We start from the raw sequence: 12,746 nt of genomic DNA, 5'->3' as shown, positions 1-12,746 counted from the left end.
ATATGCAATCTTTATGCATACTACTCACATCTAATAATAGAGCTAAGACGTTTGGACAGACCCTTTTCTTTTGTCATTTCCATAGCTTGCTGATAATAGCTGATGCTGTTAAGATTCCCTTATATTGGGATTCTACAAAAATCATCATCTTGATATAGTCTAAGTATATAGTTACCTTTATATATACAAGATGATGAGTGAGTTTGGGGCCTTATTTTTGTTAGTACACCTTCTGGAGGTATTCAGTTTTATTGTCAGGTTTGTCATCTCAAAAGGTAATGAGAGAAAGACAAAAGAAAAGAGAAAAATCCTTACGCTAGGAAAACACACAAATTTCTTTAGGCAGCCTACTGTCATATATTATTGTGCATGGCTGATCTGACACATCCCTCTGGGCCTAAGGTATAATACTGAAAACTACATTTTGCTTAGATCCTCTCATTTGTCAAATAGTTTTTCTTCCTTCATTTTTTATTTAATATCAGAAAAGAAGTATGCTAAACACAAAGCCAGCTATGGAAAGAGCCAGAAAATTCTAGACTTGATTATGACAAGGTGTTTAACTAGAAATTAATTTATTCTTTTATTGTGCTTTATTGGTATAAACACTTTCTATATTATTGAAGAAAATCATTTTAATACAGATTAATTCCCTTTTTAACCTGACTTACTCTAAAATACATACCTTACATTCTTCCCCAGGTTTTACATACTATTCATTTCAGTTTGCAAAAGTGTGATGACAAATATGAGTTTATTTAACCCCTTCATGACCCAGCCTATTTTGGCCTTAATGACCTTGCCGTTTTTTGCAATTCTGACCAGTGTCCCTTTATGAGGTAATAACTCAGGAACGCTTCAACGGATCCTAGCGATTCTGAGATTGTTTTTTCGTGACATATTGGGCTTCATGTTAGTGGTAAATTTAGGTCGATAATTTCTGAGTTTATTTGTGAAAAAAACGGAAATTTGGCAAAAATGTTGAAAATTTCGCAATTTTCACATTTAGAATTTTTATTCTGTTAAACCAGAGAGTTATGTGACACAAAATAGTTAATAAATAACATTTCCCACATGTCTACTTTACATCAGCACAATTTCGGAAACAATTTTTTTTTTTGCTAGGAAGTTATAAGGGTTAAAATTTGACCAGTGATTTCTCATTTTTACAACAAAATTTACAAAACCATTTTTTTTAGGGACCACCTCACATTTGAAGTCAGTTTGAGGGTTCTATATAGCTGAAAATACCCAAAAGTGACACCATTCTAAAAACTGCACCCCTCAAGGTGCTCAAAACCACATTCAAGAAGTTTATTAACCCTTCAGGTGTTTCACAGCAGGAGAAGCAACATGGAAGTAAAAAATGAACATTTAACTTTTTAGTCACAAAAATGATCTTTTAGCAACAATTTTTTTATTTTCCCAAGGGTAAAAGGAGAAACTGGACCACAAACGTTGTTATCCAATTTGTCCTGAGTACGCTGATACCTCATATGTGGGGGTAAACCACTGTTTGGGCGCCCGGCAGGGCTCGGAAGGGAAGGAGCGCCATTTGACTTTTTGAATGAAAAATTATCTCCATCGCTATCGGACACCATGTCACGTTTGGAGAGCCCCTGTGTGCCTAAACATTGGAGCTCCCCCACAAGTGACCCCATTTTGGAAACTAGACCCCCCAAGGAACTTATCTAGAAGCATAGTGAGCACTTTAAACAATCAGGTGCTTCACAAATTGATCCGTAAAAATGAAAAAGTACTTTTTTTTCACACAAAATTTCTTTTAGCCTCAATTTTTTCATTTTCACATGGGCAACAGGATAAAATGGATCCTAAAATTTGTTGGGCAATTTCTCCTGAGTACGCCGATACCTCATATGTGGGGGTAAACCACTGTTTGTGTGCACGGCAAGGCTCGGAAGGGGAGGCGTGCCATTTGACTTTTTGAATGGAAAATTAGCTCCAATCATTAGCGGACACCATGTCGCGTTTGGAGAGCCCCTGTGTGCCTAAACATTGGAGCTCCCCTACAAGTGACCCCATTTTGGAAACTAGACCCCCAAAGGAACTTATCTAGATGCATAGTGAGCACTTATAACCCCCAGGTGCTTCACAGAAGTTTATAACGCAGAGCCGTGAAAATAAAAAAAAAATTTCTTTCCTCAAAAATGATTTTTAGCCCAGAATTTTTTATTTTCCCAAGGGTAATAGGAGAAATTGGACCCCAAATGTTGTTGTCCAGTTTGTCCTGAGTACGATGATACCCAATATGTGGGGGTAAACCACTGTTTGGGCGCACGGCGGGGCTCGGAAGGGAAGGCATGCCATTTGGCTTTTTGAATGGAAAATTAGCTCCAATCATTAGCGGACACCATGTCGCGTTTGAAAAGCCCCTGTGTGCCTAAACATTGGAGCTCCCACACAAGTGACCCCATTTTGGAAACTAGACCTCCCAAGGAACTAATCTAGATGTGTGGTGAGCACTTTGAACCCCCAAGTGCTTCACAGAAGTTTATAACGCAGAGCCATGAAAATCAAAAATAATTTTTCTTTTCTCAAAAATGATTTTTTAGCCCACAATTTTTTATTTTCCAGAGGGTAACAGGAGAAATTGGACCCCAAAAGTTGTTGTCCAGTTTCTCCTGAGTACGCTGATACCCCATATGTGGGGGTAAACCACTGTTTGGGCACATGTCGGGGTTCGGAAGGGAAGTAGTTACGTTTTGAAATGCAGACTTTGATAGAATGCTCTGCGGGCGTCGGGTTGCGTTTGCAGAGCCCCTGATGTGCCTAAACAGTAGGAACTCCCCACAAGTGACTCCATTTTGGAAACTAGACCCCCAAGGGAACTTTTCTAGATGTGTGATGAGCACTTTGAACCCCCAAGTGCTTCACAGAAGTTTATAACGCAGAGCCGTGAAAATAATAAATGTGTTTCCTTTCCTCAAAAATATTTTTTTAGCCCAGAATTTTTTATTTTTGCAAGGGTAACAGGAGAAATTGGGCCCCATTATTTGTTGCCCAGTTTGTTGTGAGTATGCTGGTACCCCATATGTGGGGGTAAACCACTGTTTGGGCGCACGTCAGGGCTCGGAAGGGAAGTAGTGACATTTGAAATGCAGACTTTGATGGAATGGTCTGCGGGCATCACGTTGCATTTGCAGAGCGCCTGATGTGCCTAAACAGTAGAAACACCCCACAAGTAACTCCATTTTGGAAACTAGACCCCCCAAGGAACTTATCTAGATTTATGGTGAGCACTTTCAACCCCCAAGTGCTTCACAGAAGTTTATAACACACAGCCGTGAAAATAAAAAATAATTGTTCTTTCCTCAAAAAATTATGTTTTAGCAAGTAATTTTTTATTTTTGCAAGGGTAACAGGAGAAATTGGACCCCAACAGTTGTTGCCCAGTTTGTCCTGAGTACGCTGGTACCCCATATGTGGGGGTAAACCACTGTTTGGGCGCACGTCGGGGCTTGGAAGGGAGGGAGCACCATTTGACTTTTTGAACGCAAGATTGGCTGGAATCAATGGTGGTGCCATGTTGTGTTTGGAGACCCCTGATGTGCCTAAACAGTGGAAACCCCTCAATTCTAACTTCAAAACTAACCCCAACACTAACGCCACCAAAAAGAGCAACAGTACATAAAAAGGATAGTATTAACTTAACCCTGGGGTGGCAGCACGGACCTCTTAGGTGTATCCTATTATACAGCATGTAAGTTGCATTCATTGCATTTAGCCTGATGGCATTTGAGCTGCTGAATAGGTCTTGGTGAGATATACGGTACATAAGCAGCTAGTTAATACTATCCTTTTTATGTACTGTTGCGCTTTAAAGTGATTTGCGGTTCTATTGAGACTGCTGATCTTTAGCACATGGCACTTTGGTTGCGGCTTTGTACATATATACAATTTTTTGAATATATTATTCTAGTGCCTTACCCTATTTTTTGTCACACATTGCTCATGCCATTTATTGGTTATTTTTTCTATTCTTTTCAATTTTGGTCCGGTGCTGTTTGTTTTTATTGAGTTTCTCTGTATTTATAAATTCTTTTGGCTAATCATATTGTTATAGGAAAACATTTTTTCTTAATAAAAACTTTTGGACTTTTTTTTAAAAAAAAACTTTGTATGCCTTGGTTTTTCTCCTTTCCATATGGAGAATTAGTGTACTATCTACTGTTTTTGAGGTTAATATGTGCTAGTGCTGGATTTTGTTTCATTATAATTGTTATTTTCCAGTCATCTACTATTCCAGTATAATTGCAATGTTTTGGAAAAAACTGCCTATGAAAACAGGATCTTTTTAAAAAAATAAACACTCAAAATGCATGTTCCAAATTATTATGCACAGCAGAGTTTTCAACCTTTTTTTTTATTTTGAACAAAAAAATGGTCAATTGTGAAGTTATAAGCATTATCAGCTTATTACAAAGTGAAATCAAACAGTTTTCAAGTGAAAACTTTATTCTAGGTGATGTTACATTTGCACGTAGGACCCCTTGTTCAAAATAAGCTTCTGAACTCTCTCGTCCATTGAATTTGTCTGTTTTTGGATGGTTTCTGCTTCAGTTGTTTTGCATGTGGACAGAATACCCTCCCAGAGCTGTTGCTTAGATGTGAACTGCCTCCCGCCATCATAGACACTCCTTTTGATGATGCTCCAGAGGTTCTCAATGGGGTTGAGGTCAGGGGAAGATGGTGGCCACACCATAAGTTTGTCCTCTTTTATGCCCATAGCAGCCAGAGATGCAGATGTGTTTTTTGCAGCATGAGACGGTGCATTATCATGCATGAAAATGATCTTGCTGCGGAAAGCATGATTCTTCCTCTTGAACCATGGCAGGAAGTGTTGTTTTAGAAACTCCACATAGATTATGCAGTTCATCTTTACCCCTTCAGGGATCATAAAGGGGCCGACAATCTCTCTCCCCATGATTCCAACCCAAAACATTACTCCACCTCCTCCTTGTTGGCACCTTAGCCGTGTTTTCATGGGGTGTCCATCCTCCACTCCATCCATCTGGACCATCGAGCGTTGCACGGCACTCATCGGTGAACAAAACAGTTTGGAAGTCAGTCTCCATGTATCGTTTGGCCCACTGGAGCCGTTTCTGCTTGTTGCAGGGGATAGAGGTGGTCGACAGGATGGCTTACGCACAGCTGCAAACCTCTGAAGGACCCTGCATCTTGTTGTTCTGGGGACGTTGGAGACACCAGCAGCTTCAAAAACTTGTCTGCTGCTATGACATGGCATTTTTGCAGCTGCTCTTTTAACCTTACGCAATTGCCTGTTGGAAAGAGTCCTCAATTTTTCCTTATCAGCACGCACACGTGTGTGCTGGGAATCAGCTACATACTTCTTGATTGTGCGATGATCACGATGAAGTGTCTTGGCAATGTTGATTGTAGTCATGCCTTGACCTAAATACTCCACAATTTGTTGCTTCTCAGCAGCCGACACATCCTTTTTCTTTCCCATTTTGGCAAAAAATGTAGGCTGCTTAATAATGTGGAACAGCCTTCTTAAGTAGTCTTGCCTTTATTTGGACACACCTGCCAAACTAATTTGCACAGGTATCTGCAATTGCTTTCAGTGATATAAAGAGCCCTGACACACATCACCATCTATGATTTTAAATGACAAACAAAAAAATTCTAACCTTATCACTCCTAAACTCTATGTGCATAATAATTTGGAACACAGTGTAAATAGCTGGGCCTAAAAACAAGAGCCCCTAAAAATATACCCTAGTCAAGGACAATTGCTATGACTATTGCTAAATCCATTTTTGCCAAAAAAAAGATCAAGTAAAATACTTACATCAAGCTGGTATGTAGATATGTAGGGGTAAAGTACATATGTCATGCACCCCCCCCCCCGACGAAGCCTTGGGTGAAACGTGCGTTGGGGCTGGTGGGCCAGCACATATGTACTTTACCCCTACATAGTTCACCTATAGCTCACCACACTTCCCATGTATCAGTTGCCAGCTATTGTTATTTGTAGAGTGTAAGTCTTTTGGTGACCACCAGCCATATTCCACCAAATGAGAAAAGTAGTTTGCCACATGAGTATGATAAAAAAATAATCCTTTCAAATTCACATTAAAAAGACAAATCCACAGATTGCTGCGTTACCAACGATCTTGGTGTTCTTAATCATAGCTGTAGTAGGAGTATCAAGTGAAAGTATTTAAAAGCATGACAGCCAGTCACATATGAAAACATTGGCATGGATATATAAAAATTAGACGGATTTACAATATATGATCATATCAAAATTGAGAAAACGCCATGATTTAATACATATACAAGATATCATTCCTGAAAACCCTGCCATTCGGAATGGAATGAATTTAAGGAATGATTTCTTGCATATATATTAACTTATAGTTAATGTTCAGTGTTTCTACGATTGTGTGATGCAAATTCTTAAATAATGTATATATCTATAATGATGTTTTTATATGGAATGCATGACAAGAATGACCTTGTGTGTACATATTATAGATATTAACTCACAATTTATATTCAGTATTTTACAATCATGTAGTGCAAATCCTAATAACATTTATCTGTAATGACGTTTTTATATGTGTCATGCTTTTAAATACTTTTACTTGACACTCCCAATATCACTGTGATTAAGATTAAGGAGACCACTGGAAACGCGGCATTCTATTGATTTGCCTTTTTAATGAAAATTTAAAATAAATAAGAACTTCTTTTTTTTTTTTTACTTACGGATGTGCCAAACGACCTTAGTGATTTAGTGAAACAGTGACAGTAATTAAATACAATACTGGGAGAAAGTGAATGAACAAGCTACTTACTCGGCAATTATTTAGCTCTTCTGCAGTGACAATGATGGTTCCACAGTTCTTTCCTGGAATTCCTCTATTAAAGAAGAAAAATCAAGTAAAGAGTCAGGAACAAGGAAACCTATGGTACACATTTGGTTAAAATACTGTTACAAGTAAATTGTACAGTATCACTGGGGATAATTACCACTTCCATTGGCTATACAGTACATCATGTCTACATGTTATATACTGTATATAGCTCATTTCTAACCATTCACAGTACAGTTTTACAATTTGATTTTTTTATTGCATTGAGATTCCATACATACTAGCAAGAATTGTCTAGATAAGAAATATGTTTGGGCATGGCCAAACATGAACTAACGATTGCAGTATGAAGCAATGACCTGGAGCATGATCTAAATAGAGATCCTGAAGCCATGGTGTTCTCATTTAATAGTCACTGATATTACTGGAATCAATGAAGTATACACCTTTTGGCGACAACACCTGTAATTTGTTTAAACCCTCATACTGATATAACTAGGGAGGCACTTTGTCATCCTGCGAGATGAAGAAGGTTTTAGGACATTGTTTTCAGATTTCACAGTAGACCATCTGATTTAAGGCTTTGAATATCAAAAAGGGAATCTGTCACCAGTTTTTTTGCCACCTAATCTTATGGTAGCATAAAGTAATGACAAATACCCTGATTCCAGCAATGCGTCACATACTGAGCTACTTACTGTAGTTTTTATAAAATCACCATTTTAATCAGCAGGAATTTATCACTAGAGGACCTGCTGCTGTAAAGTAAACCTGCTGCCATGTAGTCTTCTATATTCATGATCTCTGTATAACCCTGCTCGTAGATTCAATGGAGATCAAAATTTATACTATATGCTGCAATACTGTAGTATTAGACAATTGTAGGTTCAACCCATTCAAAAATGGAGGTCCAAGTAAATGTATTCTAAAACCTACGCCAAATCACCAATTTGCAGTGTATGAACACATTTACTAATATTGCACATCTGGCCACTAATGTTTTCAATGGGCAAAATTATCCTGTATAAATTGTTCCAAATGCTGCTATATTGATTAAAGTAGCTTCCAGTCCATATTCTATAAATATAAGTTGCCAATGGTATATTTAAAGGGCTCTACAAAGTTACACGTACCTTATAAATTAATTCCAGCTCTTAAAATGGGGCTGGTGATGTGACAAAATCTAAAGCTGGCAGATAATGATCCAAGCATAACAATTTCAAGTATTGCAGGTGATCTTTTTTGGTTGAGCACACCATCCATATTATTATATGGTCTTGGCAATAAATAATATCGGAAAAAAAAATCTAGGACTCTTTTTTAAAGCCAGATCATGTGACTTCTTTAACCCCTTAGTGGCAGAGCCAATTTGCAGCTTAATGACCAGGCCAATTTTTAAAATTCTAACCACTGTCACTTTACGAGGCTATAACTTTGGAAAGCTTTAACGGATCCCACTGATTTGGAGATTCTTTTTAGTGACATATTGTACTTCATGTTAGAGGTAACATTTCTTCAATATTATTTGCGTTCATTTATGAAAGAAATTGAATTTTTTAAATTTTGCAATTTTCAAACGTTGAATTTTTATGCCCTTAAACCAGAGAGATATGTCGCACAAAATAGTTAATAAATAACATTTCCGACATGTCTCCTTTACATCAGCACAATTTTGGAAACAAATTTTTTTTTGTTAGGAAGTTATAAGGGTTAAAAGTTAACCAGCGATTTCTCATTTTTACAACAAAATTTACAAAACCATTTTTTAGGGACCACATCACATTTGAAGTCACCTTGTGGGGTGTACATGACAGAAAATACCCAAAAGTGACACCACTCTAAAAACTACATCCCTCAAGGTGTTCAAAACCATATTCAACAAGTTTATTAACCCATTACGTGGTTCACAGAAACTGAAGCAATGTGGAAGGAAAAAATTAACATTTAACTTTTTTTTATTTACAAACATTTTACTTCAGAACCAATTTTTCTATTTTCACAAGTGTAAAAAGAGAAAATCAATCACAAAAGTTGTGCAATTTCTCCTGAATACGCCGATACCTCATACGTATGTGGGGGTAAACCACTGTTTGGGCGCTTGGCAGAGCTCGGAAGGGAAGGAGCGCCGTTTGACTTTTTGAACACAAAATTGGCTTTGGAATCAATGGTGGTGTCATGTCACGTTTAGAGACCACCTGATGTACCTAAACAGTGGAACCCCTCCACTTCTAACTCCAACCCTAACCTCAACACACCTCTAACCCTAACCATAACCACAACTTTAACCCTAGCCCAACCCTTTTTACCACAAAAATGATATTTTTGCCCCCAGATTTTTATTTTCCCAAGGGCAACAGGAGAAATTAGACCACCAAAGTTGTTGTGCAATTTGTCCTGAGGGGGTAAACCACTGTTTGGGCACATGGCAGAGCTCGGAAGGGAAGGAGCGCCGTTTGACTTTTTCAATGCAGAATTGGATGGAATTGAGATTGGACACCATGTCACCTTTGGAGAGCCCCTGATGTGCCTAAACAGTGGAAATCCTCCATAAGTGACACCATTTTGGAAACTAGACCCTTTAAGGAACTTATCTAGATGAGTGGTGAGCACTTTGAACCCCCAAGTGCTTCACAGAAGTTTATAACGCAGAGCTGTGAAAATAAAAAATCTTTTTTTTTTTTTCCACAAAAATGATTTTTTAGAACCCAATATTTTATTTTCCCAAGGGTAACAGGAGAAATTGGGCCCAAAAAGTTGTTGTCCAATTTGTCCTGAGTACGCTGATACACCATATGTGTGAAAGCTACTGTTTGGGCACACGTCGGGGCTCCGAAGGGAAGTAGTGATGTTTTGGAATGCAGACTTTGATGGAATGGTCTGTGGGTGTCATGTTATATTTGCAGAGCCCTTGATGTGCCTAAACCATTGAAACCCCAAGTGACCCCATTTTGGAAGCTAGATCCCCCCAAAGGAGCTTATCTAGATGTGTGGTGAGCACTTTGAACGCCCAAGTGCTTCACAGAAGTTTATAACACAGAGCCGTGAAAATAAAAAAAATCTTTTTTTCCACAAAAATGATTTTCTGGCCCTCAATTTTTTTATTTTCCAAATGATAGCAGGAGAAATTGGACCCCAAAAGTTGTCCAATTTGTCCTGAGTACGCTGATGCCCCTTATGTGGGGGTAAACCACTGTTTGGGGGCACGGCAGAGCTCAGAAGGGAGGGAGCACCATTTGACTTTTTGAACCCAAAATTTACTGGAATCAATGGTGGAGACATGTTGCGTTTGGAGACCACTTGATGTACCTAAACACTGGAAACCTCCCAATTCTAACTCTAACCCTACCCCAACACACACCTAACCATAATCCTAATCACAACCCTAACCCCAACACACCCCTAACTCTAATCCAAACCCTACCCATAACCCTAATTCCAACCCTAACCCTAATCCCAACCCTAACTTTAGCTCCAACCCTAACCGTAACTTTAGCCCCAACCCTAACTTTAGACCAACTCACTTTAGCTCAACTGTAACCCTAATTGGAAAATGGAAATAAATACATTTTCTATATTTTGTTGTTTTTCCCTAACTAAGGGGGTGATAATGGGGGGGTTTATTTCCTATTTTTGTTATTTTGATCACTGTGATAGGGTCTATCACAGTGACCAAAATGAACCAATCGTAAAAATCTTCCTATTGTTGCCGGGTGCCGGATGGCAGATCTCGGCGGGTGCACTGCGCATGCGCCTGGCACTTTCTTCCTGAGAGAAGATGGCGTCGACCATGAGGGGGGAAGCACGAGACCCGAGGAGTACCGGGAGGTACCGGGGGGGGATCAGAGACCCTATTTCTCTCTCCTCTGATGTGCGATCACATCAGAGGAGAGAGAAATTAAATGGCACATCAGACTTTTTTTGCGGTCGCCACTATACGGTAAATAGCGGCAATCACAAAACCGGGGTCAGTAAAAACTGACCCGAATCATGTTCTCTGGGGTCTCGGCTACCCCGGGCAGCTGAGACCCCGAAGAAAATCCGACTCTGGGGTGGCGCTATACACTTTTTGCCCAGCTTTGTTAATTAACGGCGCTTTGGTTTAAGTGCCCTTAATTCCCGCCGTGAAAAGGTCGTTAAGCGGTTAATATTATTAGGAATTCATACCTGGAGTTATCTGCTTGTAAACACACAACCAACAAAATTGAGGAGCATGAACGAATCAATATCTTATTTAGAAAATTGTTCTTTTCCCAATCTTGTCAAAACCTGTTTATCTCTCATGCTAAGCTCCTTCAGAAAAAAAAACTCCAGCAATTTCCAACTAAACTCCACATATTCTCAAGTAAGCACTTTCACTTTCACCAATGCAAAATAATTTTACATTATACACGTGCTTCTCACACAATTAGAATATCATTAAAACGTTAATTTATTTCAGTTCTTCAATACAAAAAGTGAAACTCATATATTATATAGAGTCATTACAAACATAGTGATCTGTTTCAAGTGTTTATTTCTGTTAATGCTGATGATTATGGCATACAGCCAATGAAAACCCAAAAGTCATTATCTGAGTAAATTAGAATAATTAACAAAAAACACCTTCAAAGGCTTCATAAGCATTTCAAAGAGTCCCTTAATCTGTTTCAGTAGGCTCCACAATCATGGGGAAGACTGCTGACTTGACATATGTCTAGAAGGCAGTCATTAACAAACTCCATAAGGAGGGTAAGCCACGAAAAATCATTGCTAAAGAATCTGGCTGTTTACAGAGTGCTGTATCCAAGCATATTAATGGAAAGTTGATTGAAAGAAAATAGTGTTGTAGACAAAGGTGCACAATAAAGCGGGATAACCACAGCCTTGAAAGGATTGTTAAGAAAAGGCCATTTAAAAATTGGGGGGGTATTCACAAGGAGCGGACTGCTGCTGTAGTCATTGCTTCAAGAGCCACCACACACAAACCTATCCATGACATGGGCTATAAGTGCCGCATTCCTTGTGTCAAGCCACTCATTTTCAATAGACAATGACAGAAGCGTCTCACCTGGGTCGAAGAGAAAAAGAACTGGACTGTTATTCATTGGTCCAAAGTATTATTTTCAGATGAAAGTAAACTTTGCATTTCATTTGCAAATTAAGGTACCAGAGTTTGGATGAAGAGTGGAGAGACACACAATCCAAGCTGCTTGAGGTCTAGTATGAAGTTTCCACAATCAGTGATGGTTTGGGGAGCCATGTCATCTGCTGGTGTAGGTCCACTGGGTTTTTCAAGGTCCAAGTCAGCATAGCCGTCTACCAGGAAATTTTAGAGCACTTCATGCTTCCCTCTGCCGACAAGCCTTTTGGTAATGTGAATTTCATTCTCCAGCAGGACTTGACACCTGTCCACACTTACAAAAGTACCAATACCTGGTTTAAAAACAACAGTATCACTGTGATTTATTGGCCAGCAAACTCACCTGACCTTAACTTCATAGAGAATCTATGGGGTATTGTCAAGAGGAAGAGAGACACCAGACCAAACAATGCAGACGAGCTGAAGGCTGCTATCAAAGCAACCTGGGCTTCCATAAAACCTAAGCAGTGCCAAAGGCTGCATTGCATGCCGCATTGATGCAGTAATTGATGCAAAAGGAGCCTCAACCAAGTATTGAGTGCATTTACTGAACATACATTTCAGTAGGTCAACATTTTGGATTTTAAAATCATTTTTCAAGCTGGTGTTATAAAGTATTCTAATTTACTGAGATAATGACATTTGAGTCTTCATTGGCTGTAAACCATAATCATCAACATTAACAGAAATAAACACTTAAAATAGATCACTCTGTTTGCAATGACTCTATATAATATATGAGTTTCACTTCTTGCATTGAATAA

General features: G+C 38.8%; 1 protein-coding gene across 1 annotated transcript in view; it reads right to left on the bottom strand.

Annotated features, from left to right (window-relative positions):
* The window catches only part of CPNE8 (copine 8), a 453,180-nt gene that overhangs the window by 146,595 nt on the left and 293,839 nt on the right, over positions 1-12,746 (bottom strand). The window contains exon 7 of the mRNA XM_077264830.1: positions 6,846-6,909. Coding sequence (XP_077120945.1) covers positions 6,846-6,909 — 64 coding nt within the window. The remainder of the gene's footprint in view (positions 1-6,845; positions 6,910-12,746) is intronic.

Source organism: Ranitomeya variabilis, chromosome 5 (assembly GCF_051348905.1).
Source record: "Ranitomeya variabilis isolate aRanVar5 chromosome 5, aRanVar5.hap1, whole genome shotgun sequence".
In the NCBI taxonomy this organism is placed as follows: domain Eukaryota; kingdom Metazoa; phylum Chordata; class Amphibia; order Anura; family Dendrobatidae; genus Ranitomeya; species Ranitomeya variabilis.
Note: the sequence above shows the minus strand (reverse complement) of the source record. Positions and strands in the feature narration are given on the sequence as shown.